The sequence below is a fragment of the Macaca mulatta genome, chromosome 2 (genome assembly GCF_049350105.2).
Source record: "Macaca mulatta isolate MMU2019108-1 chromosome 2, T2T-MMU8v2.0, whole genome shotgun sequence".
NCBI lineage: Eukaryota > Metazoa > Chordata > Mammalia > Primates > Cercopithecidae > Macaca > Macaca mulatta.
In genome coordinates this window covers 96,184,467-96,204,788 of record NC_133407.1, presented here as the reverse complement: position 1 = coordinate 96,204,788, position 20,322 = coordinate 96,184,467, and the positions used below count along the sequence as shown (strand labels likewise).

The window sequence follows — 20,322 nt, the reverse complement described above, 5'->3', positions numbered from 1 at the left end:
TCCAATTAAACCTCTTTTCATTCCCAGGTTCGGGTATGTTTTTATCACAAGTGTGAAAACTAACTAATACAATACATAGCATAAAATTTACCATCTTAACCATTTTTAAGTGTGCAACTAAGTAGTGTTAAGTACATTCACATTGTTGCACAGCCAATCTTCAAAACTCTTTTCATCTTTCAGAACTAAAACTCTATATCCCCTCTCCTCCTTTCCCTTAGCTTCTAGCAACCACCATTCTACTTTTTGTCTCTGTGAATTTGACTATTGTAGGTACCTCATATAAATGGGCTCATACATTATTTGTCTGTTTGTGACTTTATTTCGTTCAGCAAAATGTCCTCAAGTTTCATCCATGGTATAGCATGGGCCAGAACTTCCTTCCTTTGAAAGACTGAATAATATTGCGTTGAATGCCTGTACCACATTTTGTTTACCCATTCATCTATTGGTGTCAAGAGTACTTTTTGCAGCATATTTGCTATAATTTGTCCAACAGCTTAGTACTTTGTACCAGCCAGAGACTGTTTTGGAATTACTAATTCACCACATTGCTTGAATCCCAAATCCTCTCATTCTTTTTTTTTAACAGTAGCATAGCATTCCATTATACGAATGTACCATGATTTATTAACTAGTGTGTTATTGATGGAAATTTCTCGTTTTTTATATAGAAAGCAGCACTGCAATAAACATTTGGGTGTGTGAGTATGTATATTTAAGTATAAATGTAAGATAAATTCTTAGAAATGGAATTGCTAGGTCATATTTAATTTTGATCTATAAAGCCAAATTTCTAATAGAAAGTGTCATATGTTGTCTAACTACATCTCAATATCCAGAACTCATAAAACAAAGCATTAACAAATCCAATTATACTGAAAAAGAAAAGCTTTCTGCATGACAAAAACTCTTTAGCTAAATCAAAAGCAAATTACAAATTAGGAAAAAATATTTGCAACTTGTATCCTAGCAACAGACTAATCTTAATATAAGGCACTTCTCCTACAAATTGAGAAAGAAAAGACTCAATAGAAAAATAGGAAAAGCCCAGCTACAGTCAATTCAGGAAAAGAAATGTTGCAGCTTCTTTGCTCCTGTAGTTTGGTGAGCGGGACGGAGTGTTACAGCTCTTTAACTCCTGCAGTTCAGCAAATTCCAAGTTCTTACGTCATGACCAGGAGGAATGAGGTACACTGACACTGGAGAGTGAGTAAGGCAGTGTAGAATTTTATTTTATTTTATTTTATTTTTTTGAGACGGAGTGTCGCTCTGTCGCCCAGGCTGGAGTGCAGTGGCCAGATCTCAGCTCACTGCAAACTCCACCTCCCGGGTTCACGTCATTCTCCCTCTCCCGCCTCAGCCTCCCGAGTAGCTGGGACTACAGGCACCCGCCACCGCACCCGGCTAATTTTTTGTATTTTTAGTAGAGACGGGGTTTCACTGTGTTAGCCAGGATGGTCTCGATCTCCTGACCTCGTGATCCGCCTGTGTCAGCCTCCCAAAGTGCTGGGATTACAGGCTTGAGCCACCACACCCGGCCTTTATTTTATTTTTAATTTTAATTAATATTTTTTTGAGAGAGAGTTTTGTTCTTGTTGCCCAGGCTGGAATGCAATGCCATGACCTCAGCTCACTGCAACCTCTGCCTCACAGGTTCAAGCAATTCTCCTGCTTCAGCCTCCTGAGTAGTTGGGATTACAGGTGTGTGCCACCACATTCAGCTAATTTTTTTTATTTTTTAGTAGAGACGGGGGTCTCACCATGTTGGCCAGGCTGGTCTTGAACTCCTGACCTCAGGTGATCTGTCCACCTCGGCCTCCAAAGTGCTGGGATTACAGGTGTGAACCACTGCACCTGGCCCAGAGTAGAATTTTATTGAACAACAGAAAGAAAGCTCTCAGCAGTGAGAGGGGACCCGAAACTGGGTTGCTGGCTGTGAGACTGAGTCTGGGATTTTTATGGGCTTAGGGGGAAATGTGTGCTGATTGGTTTATGGGTAGGCCTGGAAAAAGCACCATTCAGAAAGAGGTATGATCGTGTAAAGAACCAATCAAGGACTGAAGTGAAGGTTTGGCCTGGGACCTTGGCCCAGGACTAGTCAGGGGCTGAACACACCAAACGGGAATGAAAGTTCTCACTCCAGTCTGTGGACTCTATCTGGAACTGGTAGTTTGGTGTTCAGGCTTCAGGCTGTCCTTGGCTTGAAGGTCGAGTTTCACCAGGGACCGTCCCCATCTGCCTAGGAATTTGTCTGCCTCCTATCTCTATCAGAAATATGGATGTCCCTTAAATATATAAAAAGTTAACTTCAACCATAATCAGAGAACTGCACACTAAAATTACACTAATATCACTGTTTCACCTTCCTAATTGGTAAAAATCTAAAAGTCTGACTACATATTCTGTTGGAGAGGCCGTGGGGAAAATAAGCACTTTCGCACACTGCCTGCCTTTTGGTGAACAATTTTGCAGTATCCATCAGCTTTAAAATTATATATTCTCTTTGACTCAGTATCACACTTCTGGGAGTTTTCTTACCTGCACAATAAAGACATATAGTTTTTACAAGGTTATAAATTACAGTATTGTTTGTATAACAAAAGACAAAAACAACCAAAGAGTCTATCATTTGGGGACTGTGGCAGAGAGGACCCTCCTGTGGGCGACCAGGAGGTCCTGGTCAGGCCAGTGTGTGAGGCCCCAGGCCACAGCTAAGCCTCAGTCCACCAGGGGTGAGGCTGCTGTGCTTGAGGGCAGGAGGCTGGGCCCAGAAAGAGAAGGCTGTACCTAGTGTGGAAGAGCTGGGGGACCCAGATGGCTGTTTGTCAGTGAACATGGCAGAGTCTGAGCAACCCAGGTGCCATCTTCTGCTTCTGAGTGGCTCTGTCCACATGCTCCTGGACAGTCCGGCATAATCCATCATCATAGGGGATCCTCAAGAAGCTGTCCAGAGAGCTCAAGGAAAATGAAAAATACATCTCCTGACAGTCCTTCCTGATACAAAAATATGAACTCATCCACTCATGCATTGGATGGTTAATAATCAAACATTAACTGAAAGGCAGGTGGTGCTGTCTTCTCTACTGACTGATCCTGCCCAGCTCATGGACCTGTTGAGAAAGGAACCTCACACTTTTCTTCCCTCATGCTTGTGGTTGATTGATGGGAAAATAAGGCTTTTCTCCCCACCAACATTGTGTTTTCACTAAAGTTTCAGGCCTGTGCTCAGCTGCACGGTGGGTGAGTGCTGAGGCATGGAGTTGTCTCAGTATGTTTGGGCCTGGGGCAATAATTTCCAGCTTCTGGCCTGGTGTCATGCTGCAGATCGTCTGGGAAGAATGCCTGAGCTGATGGCCTGTGTAGACTGGCACATCGTCCCATCCCTGCTAACAGACTGGTAAAGGTTGGAGGCGACTGATCCGCAGATGGCCTGGAAAAGGAAGACCAAATCCCTCTACTTCCAAGGCATACTCCCAGAGGAGTTACTGACCTCCATTTCTGGAAGGCCCAGGGATTGGAGAGGGCAGGAGGCTGTAGCCATGAGGGAACTTAAAGTAGCCCCTCAACCCTGCAACATCTGTTTTAGCTGGATAAAGAGGAGGAGGAGGTAAGAGCTGATAACTGGAAAGCAAGGGTTGTTCTCTTCTGAACCTTCCTCTCCTTTGTGTTTGAAACTCGGAAAAGAAGAATAAACACCAGATGAGTTGCAGGAAAGAGTTATTATTGTTGTTGCTAATTAATTAATTAATTTATTTATTTTTGAGACAGAGTCTTGCTCTGTCACCCAGGCTGTAGTGCAATGGCGTGATCTCAGCTCACTGCAACCTCTGCCTCCCAGGTTCAAGCGATTCTCCTGCCTCAGCCTCCCAAGTAGCTGGGATTACAGGTGCCCACCACCATGCCCAGCTAATTTTTGTATTTTTAGTAGAGACGGGGTTTCATCATGTTGGCCAGGCTGGTATCGAACTCCGCACCTCAGGTGATCTGCCCGCCTTGGCCTCCCAAAGTGCTGGGATTACAAACATGAGCCACCGTGCCCAGTCTGTTATTATTTTTAATGGGGAGGAGGGATTTCTTTTAATTCTAGTAAAGAAAGAGAAAACCCAAGCTAGTGATAATGTATAAAAAAGGAGAAAAATGAGTCTTGGAAAGATGAGGTGTCAGTTATAAATAATTGCTATGTGTGGGCAGCCTGATTTCCAAATCGAGAAATGCCTTTCTTGCTATAAAACCTCTGGATTGCTCAGAGAGCTAAAACTTTTCCCTTGCATTTTTCTTTTATTAATTTGATATAATGATATTTTTTATAACTTTCTTCCCTTTAAAAAAGGATCATTATAGAAACTTTAGATCACATGTTTATTGTAAGGAATTTCAAAAATATGGAGGAAGCCTGGGCACAGTGGCTCATGCCTGTAATCCCAGCACTTTGGGAGGCAGAGGCAGGTGGATTACTTGAGGCCAGGAGTTCGAGACCAGCCTGGCCTACATGGTGAAACCTCATCTCTATTAAACATATAAAAATTAGCCGGGCTTGGTGGTACATGCCTGTCATCCCAGCTGGGAAGGCTGAGGCACGAGAATCTCTTGAACCTGGGAGGTGGAGGTTGCAGTGAGCCGAGATCACGCCACTGAAACATATAAAAATTAGCCAGGCTTGGTGGTGCATGCCTGTCATCCCAGCTGGGAAGGCTGAGGCACGAGAATATCTTGAACCTGGGAGGCGGAGTTTGCAGTGAGCCGAGATCACGCCACTGCACTCCAGCCTGGGTGATAGAGTGAGACTCTGTTTCCAAATAAAAAAATTAAAAAAAGAAAATATGAATGAGAAAAAAAATTTATCTATATTTAAAATTTCAAGGCTAAAGAAGGATTAAGTGGCCAGTGTGGTGGCTCATGCCTGTAATCCCAACACTTTGGGAGGCCGAGGCGGGTGGATCTCTTGAGGCCAGGAGTTCAAGACCAGCCTGGCTAACACGGTGAAACCCCATCTCCACTAAAAACACAAAAATTAGCCAGGTGTGGTGGCATGTGCCTGTAATCCCAGTCATTTGGGAGGCTGAGGCAGGAGAATCTACTTGAACTCGGGAGGTGGAGGTTGCAGTGAGCAAATGATTGCACCATTGCACTCCAGCCTGGGCAACAAGAATGAAACTCCATCTCAAAAACAATACAAAACAAAATAAAGAAGGATTAAGTGAGCTAAAGTGTCAGATATTTACTTTAAAAGTCTATTTCTAGATCAATGCTGTCAAGTAGAATTTTCTGTGATGGAGGAAGTGGTCCATATCTGTACTATCCATTATAGTAGCCACTAGCTAAATATAACCAGTGAGTACTCGAAATGTGGCTAGTACAACTAAGGAACTGATTTTTAAATTTTATTTCATTTTGATTTATTAATTTTAATCTAAATAGCGGCATGTGGCCAGTGGCTACCATAGCGGACAGTATAGTGTCCACAGAGCCAGGATAGACTCAACCAAGTTGCTCCATGGCACTAGTTAGTTAGGAGTGGTGATCTGAAGAAACTTATAGGATCCTTAGGGGTCTTTAAGACCACCAGAGACAGAATAAGTAATGCAGTATCTTGCTTTAGTTCCTAGAATACAGAACGTCTTTTGAAAATTGGTGGTTCAGAATGTTTAAAATTATCCGTATTTTCTTTTCTGTGAAGGTTGAATGCTGTATGCCGTGTGTTCATTTCTCTGTTGTATGGTAATTTTTCTATTTGATTGACAGGAGCTCTTTATATATATATGTGTGTGTGTGTGTGTGTGTGTATATATATATGTCATATGAGTTGTGTCTGTTTTTTTCCAGTTTCTGGTTTGTCTTTTTTTTTTTTTAAGGTGGAGTCTCACTCTGATGCCCAGGCTGGAGTGCAATGGTGTAATCTCCGCTCACTGCAACCTCCAACTCCTGGGTTCAAGTGATTCTCCTGCCTCAGCCTCCCGAGTAGCTGGGATTACAGGCATGAGCCACCACTCCTGGCTAATTTTTGTATTTTAGTAGAGATGGGGTTTTACCACATTGGCCCGGCTGGTTTCAAACTCCTAGCCTCAAGAAACTGGCCTGCCTTGGCCTCCCAAAATGCTAGGATTACAGGTGTGAGCCACCATACCTGGTCTGGTTGGTCTTTTGATTTTGTTTATGTTGCTTTATTGGGTTTTTGTAGTTAGATCTATCAATCTTCTCTTTTATAGTTTTTTTTTAATAGTTACAAAGGCGTTTCCCATGTTAAGATTTTTTTTAATTTTTATTTTTTTAGAGCCCATGTTAAGATTTTAAAAGTCCTTCTTCTTTCTTCTGTGATTTCATTTTTAAAGTTTGCTCTATCTGGATTTCATGGCTTTCCTCTAGGTCTTTGCTTTTGGAATGTGACTCTTACTTGTAGTTTGGCTCTAAGTTTGTCTGATTTTTCTCTGACTACTGTTTCATCATTGGGTTTATCTCCACCATATTTTTAGACTCTTGTGGTTGGGGGTGAGGAAAGAGACGGTGGGAGTTGTAGAAATTCTGTGTCACTTTGATCTACCTCTCTCCCTCAGGGCTGGCGTTTGTCCAGACTACGGCCATAGGTGGATTCTTAGGCACCTTGGAATGGATATGTGGGGTGGAGTGGGATTGGTTTGGATCGTTGATTTGGGACCTAGTTGGTTGACCTCGCCTGGGTGCATGCCATGTGTTCTCTCACTGGGCACCAACTCCAGTCTCCTCTAACCAAGTCTGCTTTTCCTCAAACATAAAAATTTACAATTTTTTATCCCATTTTATTAATTTTACTTGTTTCATTTTCAGTTTTGAAACAGCATTTTAACTTATTTGACTTTTTTTTTTATTGCACACATATAGTATTTCAGCTGCCTTGTGGGTTAAATAGACTTTTAAATATTCTAATTTGTTTATTGAATACTGCTTAAAATGTGTTTCTATGGAAAGCACGTTCTGAATTCCAAACTATTGATTTTATCAATTAACATTTGAAATACAGTTCATCTATAAGTTTGGTGATCATCTGAATGTAGTAACTAGTATTGCAAAAATATTTAAAACTTGGCAGTTCTTCAGTGTTACATCTGCGGTCTTTGAATGTCTGTATTTACTAGCTTATTCATTCCCTTCCTTCTTACAAAAAGGATTGAAGGTATCACACCCAAATGCATAGAACTGAAAATATAAAGGGAAGATAAGCAAGTAAAATTAATTTATCTAGTTTCATGCATGGCTGAAGACAATCTGCCAATGTTCTTTTAACATCAATAAATGAGCAGTGATTTTAATGAGTGATGACTTGAATCTAATGTAAGATTGAGTAAGTTAGTTCCACAAATAAGACTATAATTGCTAGTCAAAAAATAAAGTGAAAAACTATACGACGATGACTATGAACAAACTTACCACTCACAACAACATGGATAAATCTCACAAACATAATGTTGAGTAAATAAAGTCAGACACAAAAGAATAATACTGTAATACCATTTATACAAAATCTGAAAACTGGCTAAACTAATTTAGATGTCAGGTTAGTGACTAGCTTTGGAAAGTCTGAATAAGACAATGATTGGGATGAGCCCCAAAGGGGGTTTTCCCAAGAGTTGGTCTATTTCTTTACTTGGGTGGTGGTTATACAGGTGTGGTCCATATTAATAATTCACTGAGTGAATAATTCATTGACCTATATGATTTGCATACTTTTCTGTACATGTGTGATATTGCAAAAAAAAGTTCAAAAAAAATAATCAAGTGATGGAACAAAAACTTTTCTTGTTGCATCTGATGTTTTGGTATGCCTGCTGTGTGTTGCACCTAGTATATTAAAAGACTGGATTAATGATTCAAAATATGGGTTAAGAATGACTGAATGTAGGCTGGGCACGGTGGCTCACACCTGTAATCCCAGCACTTTGGGAGGCCAAGGCAGGTGAATCACTTGAGCTCAGGAGTTAGAGACCAACCTGGCCAACAAGGTGAAACCCTGTCTCTACTAAAAAATACAAAAATTAGCTGAGTCTGGTGGCGGGCACCGGTAATCCCAGCTTCTCCGAAGGCTGAGGCAGGAGAATCGCTTGAACCCGGAAGGCAGAGGTTGCAGTGAGTCGAGATCGTGCTATTGCACTCTAGCCTGGGCAACAAGAGTGAAATATTGTCTCAAAAAAAAAAAAAAAAAAAAAAAGACTGATTGAATGTTGAAATAAGAAACTGCTTTGGGTGACTAAGTGTCTCGAAGTGGCTCAGATAATGCATGAAAGATGGAATCTGCTGTAAGGCAGAGAAGAGTTAAAAGAAAGTACTTAAGATCCCTCAAACTGGGGATCTAAGTAGATCTTTGCTTAGCAAGTAGGAGGATATAGACAAGGGGTATGCTTTTCACTTTTGCCGGAGTAGAAAGTAGGCAAGCAGAGAGAACTACGGCTCCCCTGGTATCTAGTGAAGAGTATGATTAAAAAGTGTGGAGGCCATGCGCGGTGGCTCATTCCTATAATCCCAGCACTTTGGGTGGCCAAGGTGGGCAGATCACCTGAGGTCAGGAGTTCGTGAACTATTCAACATGGTGAAACTAAAATACAAAAAATTAGTCGGGAGTGGTGGCAGGCGCCTGTAATCCCAGATACTTGGGAGACTGAGGCAAGAGAACTGCTTGAGCCTAGGAGGCAGAGGTTGCAGTGAGCCGAAATCACGCCATTGCACACCATAGCACTTGAGGTTGGGCTACAGAGTGAGACTCCTTGAAGGAAGGAAGGATAGATGGAAGGAAGGAAGGGAGGGAGAGAGGGAAAGAAAGAAGGAGGGAGGGAGGGAGGGAAAGAAGGAAGGAAGGAGGAAGAAAGAAAGAAAGAAGGAAAGAAGAAAAGAAAAGAAAAGAAAAAAGAAAAGAGCCAGCTAGCCGGGTGCAGTGGCTCACGCCTGTAATCCCAGCACTTTGGGAGGCTGAGGCGGGCAGATCACAAGGTCAGGAGATCGAGACCATCCTGGTTAACACGGTGAAACCCCGTCTCTACTAAAAATACAAAAATACAAAAAAAAAAAAAATTAGCTGGGCGTGGTGGCAGGCACCTGTAGTCCCAGCTACTTGGGAGGCCGGGGTGGGAGAATGGCTTGAACCCGGAAGGCGGAGCTTGCAGTGAGCTGAGATGGCACCACTGTACTCCAGCCTGGGTGACAGAGCGAGACTCCATCTCAAAAAAAAAAAAAAAAAAAAAGAAGAAAGAAGGAAAGAAAAGAAAGGATCACGGCCGGGTGCAGTGACTCACGCCTGTAATTCCAGCACTTTGGAAAGCCGAGGTGGGTGGATTACCTGAGGTCAGGAGTTAGAGACCAGCCTGGCTAACATGGTGAAACCCCGTCTCTACTAAAAAAAAAAAAAAAAATACAAAAATTAGCAGATGTGGTGGTACACACCTGTAATCCCAGCTATTCCGGAGACTGAGGCACAAGAATCACTTGCATCTGGGAGGTGGAGGTTACAGTGAACTGAGATCACACCACTGCACTCCAGCCTGGGCGACAGAGCAAGATTCTGTCTCCAAAAAAAAAAAAACAAAGTGTGTAGCAAAAGCTAGGGAGTAAAAAGAGACCCATATCTAGAAAATGTTGGCTTTGGATAATTTGACAGAATTACTAAATTACCCTGAAGGGAAGAATCTTAAAGAATGACTTATTTCCTAATTGTGTTTATCTTCTATCTCCTGAGTTGCACCTTTATAAGTCATCACGCTTGCTTGTAAGAAGCTGCAAACCTCCTGGTGTTCCTTGCAACAGATGGCCTCACATGTAGTAGAACATTCTCATGGTGTATTTTATTTTATTTATTTTTTATTTTTATTTATTTATTTATTTTTGAGAAGGAGCCTCACTTGATCACCCAGGCTGGAGTGCAGTGGCCCAAACTTGGCTCACTGCAACCTCTGCCTCCTAGGTTCAAGCAATTCTCCTGCCTTAGCCTCCTGAGTAGCTGGGATTACAGGCACCTGCCACCACGCTCGGCTAATTTTTTGTATTTTAGTAAAGATGGGGTTTCACCATATTGGTCAGGCTGGTATCAAACTCCTGGCCTCAGATGATCCGCCCCCCTCGGCCTCCCAAAGTGCTAGGATTACAGGCATGAGCCACCGTGCCTGGCCGTCATAGTGTATTTTAAGTGCTACTTATTTTGTATAGATTTTGACATCTATGCCATATATATGGAATAATCAGTATCATGAGCATCACCTTTGAATTATTAAGGATGATGATCTAGACGAGTTTTCCTAAATGTCAGATGTGGATGAGAGGTTTGCAACAAGCTAGTGAAATCATTAAGGAGAAATGATAGTGAAAGGGTTGGTATAAGGAAAAAATACAGGGGCTAGGCACAGTGGCTCATGCCTGTAATCCCAGCACTTTGGGAGGCTGAGGAGGGTGGATCACAAGGTCAGAAGTTCAAGACCAGCCTGGCCAACATGGTAAAACCCCGTCTCTACAAAAACTAAAACAAAAAATTAGCCAGGTGCAGTGGCAGGTGCCTGTAATCCCAGCTACTTGGGAGACTGAGCAGGAGAATCACTGGAACCCGGGTGGCAGAGGTTGCAGTGAACCAAGATTGTGCCACTGCACTGCAGCCTGGACAACAAGAGTGAAACTGTCTCAAAAAAAAAAAAAAAAAAGAAAGAAAAAGAAAGAAAAGGAAAAAGTCAGGAAGAGTAATGGAGGAAGGAGAGAGCTAGAGGGAGTAGTGAAGAGCAGACAGATGAGCTTAGTTTTCAGATAAACAAATAGAGATGAAAGAAGAGAGGGGATAAGTGTGAAATATGGTATTGTCCATAGACATGTTGGATTTCTAGAAGATGGAAGGAATCAAAGATAATGATGAGACAAAAACATACCCTAAGAGGCCAGACTTGGTGGCTCATGCCTGCAATTCCAGCACTTAGGGAGGCCGAGGCAGGTGGATCACTTGAGGTCAGGAGTTTGAGACCAGTCTGGCCAACATGGCAAAACTCTGTCTCCACTAAAAATATTTTAAAAAATTAGCTGGGCATTGTGGTGCACACCTGTAATCCCAGCTAGTCGGGAGGCTGTAGAAGGAGAATTGCTTGAACCCAGGAAGCAGAGGTTGCAGTGAGCCAAGATCACACCATTGCACTCCAGCCTGGGCAATGGAGTGAGACTCTGTTTCAAAACAAAACAAAACAAAAAAACAAAAAAACCCAAAAAACATACCATAAGAATGGTCAGATATATGAACTACTGAAAGAATAAGTAGGAAGAAATTATTCTTGGAGAAAGTCTTCTGAGAATTATTTAAATAATAAGAAAATTGGCTAGGCGTGGTGGCTCACGCCTGTAATCCCAACACTTTGGGAGGCCGAGGCGGCTGGATCACCAGAGGTCAGGAGTTCAAAACCAGCCTGACCAACATGGTGAAACCCTGTCTCTACTAAAAAAAAAAAAAAAAAAAAAAATTAGCCAGGCCTGGTGGCAGATGCCTGTAATCCCAGCTACTTGGGATGCTGAGGCAGGAGAATCGCTTGAACCCGGGAGGCGGAGGTTGCAGTGAGCCAAGATCACGTCACTGCACTCCAGTCTGGGAGACAGAGCAAGACTCCATGGAAAAAAAAAAGAATAGAAAGAAAGAAAGAAAATAAACAATGAGACGTGAAGAGGTTGTGAGCATGACCCTAGATGCTGCCAAGGAAAGGAAAGAGTGGGACATGAGTAGAAATTACCCAAGAAGTTAGACAATAATCAAGCATTTGATGAGAGTAGTGTATCCAGGGCCAATTGTCTGATTTTTACCGAGTTCATAAATTTCCAATGTACATACCTACAGAGGTTTTTAATAAAAAATAAAGGACAAAAAATAAAGTTATGATCACAAGGGCTACTGTGTGTGTGTGTGTGTGTGTGTGCACGCGCGCGCGTGTGTGTGTGTATATTTATTTCTTTATTGAGACGGAGTCTCACTCTGTAGCCAAGGCTGGAGTGCAGTGGGGCGATCACAGCGCACTGCACTGTAGACCTCCTGGGCTCAAGCGATCCTCCCACCTCAGCCCCTCAAGTTGCTGGGACTGCAGGCACACGCCACCATGCCCAGCTGATTTTTGTTTGTTGTTGTCGCTGTTGTAGAAAAGAAGTCTTGTTATGTTGCCCAGGCTGATCTCAAACTCCTGGGCTGAAGCAATCCTCCTGCTGAGGCCTTCCAAAGTTTTGGGATTACACGCATGAGCCACTACACCCCTTATTTTCTCTTTTTTAAAATGAGAGATATCAGAAACCAGAACCATTCCCTCCCAAATTGTGAAACACCGCTAATGTTCCTGCTGGCCTATGTTGGCTAGTAGTAGTTTAATATATTTTGCCTCATTGTCAGGTCATATTTTACCCCACAAGTCTCACTTCCACCTGAACATATCAGCAGAATGTTCTTTTGCAAAGGGCATTGTCAAACAAAAGTCTTAGCATGGAAAACCTCAAGTTGCATATGTATGAAAAAAATCGCAAGATGACATCTAGAGAAATATAAATGTGGAAATGGGGAAGGAAAATAAATCATAAAAAAGTGATCTTAAGAAATTTGAAATTCCTCAATGGCTTAATAGACATTCTTCATTTTAAGTTATTGGCAAAAACCAAGTGAGTTTCTGAGTGGGAAATATGTTCCAAGTAATGGAAAGAAGAAGGAAACAAGAGAATCTGATATCAGAAATGCCTTTGCCAGGATATAAGTAACATCTCCAAGAACTCAGAGATAGTTGACACATGAAGATGTGTTGCGTTAATTTTCCACATTTGATAAAGAAAATAAAATAAAATATGTTGGGAAGGGATTTACAGTTAGAGCTAGTAAAATGTGGATTTTGGCTGGCTGGCATTCATTCACACATTTACTCATTCAACAAGGCTGTATTTACTTCTCAAAAGAAGACACATGTGTGGCCAAGAAGCATGTGAGAAAATGCTCAATATCACTAAGTGTTAGGGAAATGCAATCCAAACTACAATGACATATCATCTCACTCCAGTCAGATTGGCTGTTATGTAAAAGTTGGAAAAAAATAACAGATGCTGGAGAGGTTGTGGAGGAAAGAGAACATGTATATGCTGCTGGTGGGAATGCAAATTAGTTCAGCCACTGTGGAAAGCAGTGTGGAGATTTCTCAAAGAACTTAAAATAGAGCTACCATTTGACCCAGCAATTCTATCACAGATATATACTCAAATGAATGTAAATCATTCTACCATAAAGACCCATGCAAATGTATGTTCATTTTAGGACTATTCACAATAGCAGACATGGAATCAACCTAGAAGCACATCAATGGTAGACTGGATAAAGAAAATACGGTACATATGCACATGGAATACTACACAGTCATAAAAAAGGAGATAATGGCCTTTGTAGAAACATGGATGGAGCCAGAGGCCTTATCTTAAGAGAATTAACACAGGAACAGAAAACTAAGTACTGCCAGGCGCAGTGGCTCAGCCTGTAATCCCAACACTTTCAGAGGCCGAGACAGGTGGATCACCTGAGGTCAGGAGTTTGAGACCAGCCTGACCAACATAGTGAGAACCTGTCTCTACTAAAAATACAAAATTAGCCGGGTGTAGTGGTGGGTGCTTGTAAATGCCGGGCACATTGTCTCATGCCTGTAATCCCAGCACTTTGGGAGGCTGAGGCAGGTGGATCACGAGGTCAAGAGATTGAGATCATCCTGGCCAACATGGTGAAACCTGTCTCTATTGAAAATACAAAAAATTAGCTGGGCATGTTGGCGGGCCCCTGTAGTCCCAGCTACTGGGGAGGCTGAGGCAGGAGAATCACTTGAACCGGGGAGGTGGAGGTTGCAGTGAACCGAGATCGTGCTGCTGCACTCCAGCATGGTGACAGAGCGAGACTCCATCTCAAAAAGAAAAAGAAAACCAAGTACTTCATGTTCCCACTTATAAGCGAGAGCTAAACACTGAATACACATGGACACGAAGAAGGGAACAATAGACACTGGGGCCTACTTGAGGATGGAGGGTGGGGGGAGGATGATGATTGAAAAACTACCTATCAGGTGGCCGGGCACAGTGGCTCACACCTGTAATCCCAGCACTTTGGGAGACCAAGACAGGTGGATCACCTGAGGTCAGGAGTTTGAGACCAGCCTGACCAACATGGAGAAACCACGTCTCTACTAAAAATACAAAATTAACTGGGCATGGTAGTGCACGCCTGTAATCCCAGCTACTTGGGAGGCTGAGGCAGGAGAATAGCTTGAACCCGGGAAGTGGAAGTTGCCATGAGCCAAGATCACGCCATTGCACCCCAGCCTGGGCAACAAGAGCAAAACTCTATCTCAACAAAAAAAAAAAAAAAAAAAAAGGAAAAAAAAGAAAAAAAAAACCAACCAAACAAAAAAAACTACCTATCGGATATTAAGCTGGATGACAATATTATCTGTACACCAAACCCCTGCGATATGTAATTTACCCAGGTAACAAACCTGCACATGTACCCCTTGAACCTAAAAGCTGGAAAGAAAAAAACAAAAAAACCCAAGTCTGTATTAAGTATCCATGATGTGCCAGATGTGGTACCATGCGCTAAACTACAAAAATGGATGAGACATTGACCCTGATCTTTATGAAAGCACACTCTTAGGGGAGGCAGAAGGGTAAACGAATAAATCCCTGAAATGTGTTTATCCAATTGAAATATCCAGAAATTTGTCTCTGGTGTTTTTTGACTTTCCCTTTCAATTTCTGTTTCTCCTCAGGGTCTTGCTCGCAGCTAGCTATTAGAATTCTCCCATGATTATAGCTGCTGATGAAAGTGTGAAATACTTTTTTTTTTTTTTTTGAGACAGAGTCTTGCTCTGTCACCCAGCCTGGAGTACAGTGGCACAATCTCGGCTCATTGCAACCTCCGCCTTCCAGGTTCAATCAATTCTTCTGCCTCAGCCTCCAAAGTAGCTGGGACTACAGGTGCCCACCACCACGCCCGGCTAGTTTTTGTATTTTTAGTAGAGATGGGGTTTCACCATATTGGCCAGACTGGTCTTGAACTCCTGACCTTGAGATCCGCCCGCCTCAGCCTCCCAAAGTGCTAGGATTACAGGCATGAGCTACCGAGCCCTGCTGTGAACTACTATTAACAGGGAACTTAAAAAACTTTTTTTTGGTTTTATTTTATTTTTAAGAGACTGGTTCTTGCTCTGTTGCCCAAGCTGGATTGCAAGGGTGCGATCATGGCTCCCTGTAACTTTGAACTGGGCTCCAGCGATCCTTCTACTTTAGTCCCTCGAGTAGCTAGGACTACAGGCATGTACCATTGCACCTGGCTAATTTTTAATTAATTAATTAGTTAATTATTATTTTTGTAGAGACAAGGTCTCTCTTTGTTGCCCAGGCTGGGCTCAAACTCCTGGCCTCTCTCCTTGGCCTCCTAAAGTGCTGGGATTACAGGCATAAGCCACCCAGCCTCAAGCACGCATATTTAGAAATCCCACTCTGTTTGATGTTATGAAGTAAGAGAAACCCGTTAGAATAAAAAAGAATGACATAATGTATGATTTATTTTAAAGAGCAATTTCAGGAATGAGAGGTGAAGGAAAGTGAAAAAGAAATGGTTGCTGAAAGGAACACTTTGCATTTGTAAATATTTTATTGCAAATGAAATAATTTCTCACAAATAAGACTTGTCTTTCTTATTCTTATAAAACTCTGAAAGTGTCTAAAACCCTTAACATCACATCAGATTACACCTGCTTAGGGGGAAGTATCAAAGCTTCTGCAAGAGGAGTCTCCACCCCAGAGTTTGTAATAAATATAACGAAGAGGGCTGGATGAGGTGGCTCACGCTTGTAATCCCAGCACTTTGGGAGGCCGAGGCAGGCAGAACACTTGAGGTCAGGAGTTCCAGACCAGCCTGGCCAACATGGCGAAACCCCGTCTCTACTAAAAATACAAAAATTACCTGGGTGTGATGGTGTGCACCTGTAATCCCAGCTACTCAGGAGGCTGAGATATGAGAATCACTTGAGCCTGGGAGGTGGAGGTTGCAGTGAGCTGAGATGGCACCACTGCACTCCAGCCTGGGTGACAGAGCAAGACTCTGTCTCAATAAATAAATAAATAAACAAACAAACTGAAGAGCCAGTAGTTCCTGGAAAGTTGTTTATTGGGGTGATTGATCAAGGAGAGACTCCACTGACCTGGACTTCCATTGATCAGGGAGTGAGGAGTTAGGTGGTAGCTCAGGGAGACTGAAGGTGAGCAGGAATACGCAGCCTGAGCAACAGACAGGAAATTGTCCAGGGCCATCCTGAACCTGCTTGGTAGTACTGTGCTGGAGTTTTTGGAATTTAGAAGGGGACATGGTAGTCACTGGGGATAAGTGGCTAAGATAAGGAAAGTGAGTCTGGTAGAGCAGGGTGTCTATCGCGTGGCTGAACTGCACCCACTGCTCCATTAGCTGGGTCTTTGTGCATCCTGAGCCCCCATCTAGCTCGGTCTCTCTGGGTCCCAGCTGCTTCCCTGTTAACTCCCCCGCCTCCTTTGTGCCTGTGGAGAGGACAGAGGCTCAGCCATGAAGTGGGAAGGGACAGGATTAGAGGAGTGTGGGCAGTGCTGACTTCCCTCACCAGGCAGGTGGGTGGGGGTGAGACCCAGGCCTTTATTTCCCTTCCAGGCTGCAGTGGGACAGCATCTCCCTGGGCTGGTGCAGTGGAGCAGCAGGGAGTGGAACCACAGAGGCAGGGGTGCGGGCTGGGTGGTGGCCACGTGCAGCAGGTAGGTAATGAAGATGGTCTCCAGCAGGCTGCCCACCATCAGGGAGAGGGACAGGGCGAAGTAGACACCTGAGGGCAGAACAAATTATAAGTAAACCAGGCAAATTTATCTGTAAGTATTTCTCATGCCTCTTTCCTAAATCCAGTCTTCTTTCACAGCCCCTTCCTTCCTTCCTTCGGCGGAGCAGCAGCCATTTCTCCTGGCCCTCCTCCCTGGCCCTGGGTGCCTTTTCTCCTCCGGAAAGTGGGAGGAGCCATACTGATGAAGGGGTTGCCACTGGCAGGAAGCAAGTCATTCATCATGAGCAGGAAGACGTTGCAGCCCAGCAGAAGCGTTATCTTGAATGGGGCGTGATTCTCGCTCTCTGCTGGCAGGTAGAAGCTGAGGGCGTCAATGGCAATCAGAAAGCTACTGGGCACCAGCAGGTTTATGATGTAGAGGCTGGGCCTGTGCCTGATGGCCACCTGGAAAGAGACCAGAGAAGATGGCAGATAAATAGATGGCAGAGGGCTCAATTTGTATATCTGACCCCTAATCCTTGCCAATGTGCTGTGAGGCTGCTGGGGACGATCTTTTTAAGTAACATTTGCACATTTAATTGTGCTCGTCTACATAGCGGCCTCTGATTTGTTGTCTAATTTGCATTCATTTTTAACCTACTAGGAACACAATGACTGGAGAATTTTAGGTGCAAGTGGACCCTTGAAGTCATTGTGAGCAGTAGGGGTGAGCTGTTCCATTCTGAGTGGCAGGGCTTATTACAGTCCAGCCATTCCTCCCCTCTCCAGAGCAGCAGCGGGTGAATGAGGAGTGGGTGAATGGGGAGCGGGGGAGGCCTTGGGGATCCTGCTTCAGGGTAATTAGGTAGATGGGGCAGTGGGGAGCAGGCGCCCAACCCTCTGGAACTTTTTTTTTTTTTTTGAGATGGAGTCTCACTGTCTTGCCCAGGCTGGAGTACAGGGGCACCATCTCAGCTCACTGCAGCCTCCACCTCCCGGGTTCAAGCGATTCTCCTGTCTCAGCCTCCCGAGTAGCTGGAACTACAGGCATGTACCACCACACCTGGCTAATTTTTTTTTTTTTTTTTTAGTAGAGACAGGGTTTCACCATGTTGGCCAGGCTGGTCTTGAACTCCTGACCTCAGGTGATCCGCCCACCTCGGCCTCCCAAAGTCTTGGGATTACAGGTGTGAACCACTGATCCCGGCCTGGAGCTTCTTTTTCACTTCCCAAAGAGCATTAGGTCAAGAGGACAATCACGAAGCTGCTGGGATCAGAAGTCAAACAGGGACCCCTGGACTCACATAGAACATGATCTGGTCATATAGGTTGTTGCCCATGGACATCTTTGGGGTGGCCTTGTTGATGCCCAAGAGCTCCCACTCCCCCTGGGTTCGGATGACGTTGTGAGACGTGTCTGTGATCTTCCACACCTCCTTGTCCATGCCCAGCAGCATGCCGTCCACTGGAAGGGAGGCCGGTCAGTTCATTACTACACAGGTAAGTCTGCCCACAAAATTGGATTCCTCCCCCACTGAGCTTCTAAAACAAATTTTCGTCTGTCCTTTTAAAGCAGGGTATTCTGGTTTTCTCAGAAGTGGGTTACCTGACTAGCAATTCATATGTGTGTGGGCAGCAGCATTAATTTCTTTTGTTGTTGAAAACAAGAGTGAATCTAGTTCATTATGGGAATATTGGATATGACTCAAATGTGAGTCAAGAACTTTTGGAGTCGTTCCTATTTTCCTTCTCAGTCCCCCAGTTGTATGGTGGTGTTTTAGTGGAATCAAGCTTGAAGAGCTCAATATTTTAATAATTATATGCATGCCCACTTTGATGGTTTTAGTTTATCCAAATCTGCCACGTGACACCTGGTGGCATTCGGTTATATTAATTTACCGGTTTTTAAGTGTGTTAGCTATTAGAGTTAAAAGATTTGAGCTAAAAATTATAGGTGTGCAGCAGCTCAGAGTCAGCTGGGCCTCATTTGGCACAAGGGCCGCCCAGCTTGTAAAGCAGCAGTTCTTAACCCTGTCTGCATGTTAGCATCACCTGGGCCCCACTTGGGACAATTTAATTGGCATCTGGGGTGATGTGCAGTTATTAGGATTTTGTTTTTGTTTTTGTTTTGTTTTGTTTTGTTTTTGAGACAGAGTCTCGCTCTGTCGCCCAGGCTGGAGTGCAGTGGTGCAATCTCGGCTCACTGCAACCTCTCCCTCCCGAGTTTCACACCATTCTCCTGCCTCAGCTTCCCTAGTAGCTGGGACTACAGGCGCCCGCCACTATGACCGGCTGATTTTTTGTATATTTAGCAGAGACGGGGTTTCACTGTGTTAGTCAGGATGGTCTGGATCTCGTGACCTCATGATCCGCCGGTCTTGGCCTCCCAAAGTGCTGGGATTACAGACGTGAGCCGCTGCGCCCGGCCTGTTTTTTTTTTTTTTTCTTTTTGGAGACGGAGTCTTGCTCTGTCGCCCAGGCTGGAGTGCAGTGGCACGATCTCGGCTCACTGCAAGCTCTGCCTCCCAGGTCATGCCATTCTCCTGCCTCAGCCTCCCAAGTAGCTGGGACTACAGCTGTCCGCCACCACGCCTGGCTAATTTTTTTTTTTTTTTTGTACTTTTAGTAGAGACAGGGTTTCACTGTGTTAGCCAGGATGGTCTCAATCTCCTGACCTTGTGATCCGCCTGCCTCGGTCTCCCAAAGTGCTGGGATTACAGGCATGAGCCACCGCACCCGGCCCTGTTTTTTGTTTTAAAAACAGAGTCTCACTCTGTCACTCAGGCTGGAATGCAGTGTGCAATCACAGCTCACTGCAGCCTCAGCCTCTGTGGCTCAAATGATCCTCCTGCCTCAGCCTCCCAAGTAGCTGGGGCTAATTCTTTTTATATTTTGTAGAGATCGAGGTCTCACTATGTTGCCCAGGCTGGTCTCAAACTCCTGGGCACAAGCGTTCGTCCCGCCTTTGCCTCCCAAAGTGCTGAGATTACAGTGTGAGCCACTGTGCCTGGACAGTTATTGGTATTTTCAAAAAGCTTTGTTAGGCCACCAGAGTGGAGCAACACTGATCCAAAACCTTTACTAACGATACCTACACCACTCAAATGTCTTTCCCTGAATCTTAAACAGCTACCAAAATGTGTCACACTTACCTGTGTGGAGGAAAGAACTGAAGGTGAAGGTACAGTTCTGTTGGTCAAAAGGGAAGTAGAAGATGTCCAGGTTACAGATGCTGGTCACCCTCATTGGCTTATTGTACTTTATTTGACCTTCACTGCTGATATAGGCAGTGAGACCTGAAGGCATCTGAGACACATCCATGCTGTTTGGGGAAGGAAGGGAAGAGATGGAGGCTTTATCAGCTCTTGTCTCCCTTCCTTCCAGGGCCTCCCCTGCTGTGCTCTCCTTCTAGGCTCTTTCTCTTTTTATTTATTTTTTGTTTTTGAGACAAAGTTTCACTCTTGTTGCCCAGGCTGGAGTTCAGTGACTCAATCTCGGCTCACTGCAACCTCTGCCTCCCAGGTTCAAGCAATTCTCCTGCCTCAGCCTCCCGATT

The 20,322-nt window shown here is 44.0% G+C and overlaps 1 protein-coding gene across 1 annotated transcript in view; it reads right to left on the bottom strand.

Annotated features, from left to right (window-relative positions):
• The window catches only part of HTR3C (5-hydroxytryptamine receptor 3C), a 34,257-nt gene that overhangs the window by 10,393 nt on the left and 3,542 nt on the right, over nucleotides 1–20,322 (bottom strand). The window contains exons 5-9 of the mRNA XM_077994103.1: nucleotides 19,919–20,088; nucleotides 18,071–18,231; nucleotides 17,027–17,231; nucleotides 16,620–16,835; nucleotides 16,191–16,539 (exon numbers count right to left, since the gene is read on the bottom strand). Coding sequence (XP_077850229.1) covers nucleotides 16,191–16,539; nucleotides 16,620–16,835; nucleotides 17,027–17,231; nucleotides 18,071–18,231; nucleotides 19,919–20,088 — 1,101 coding nt within the window. The remainder of the gene's footprint in view (nucleotides 1–16,190; nucleotides 16,540–16,619; nucleotides 16,836–17,026; nucleotides 17,232–18,070; nucleotides 18,232–19,918; nucleotides 20,089–20,322) is intronic.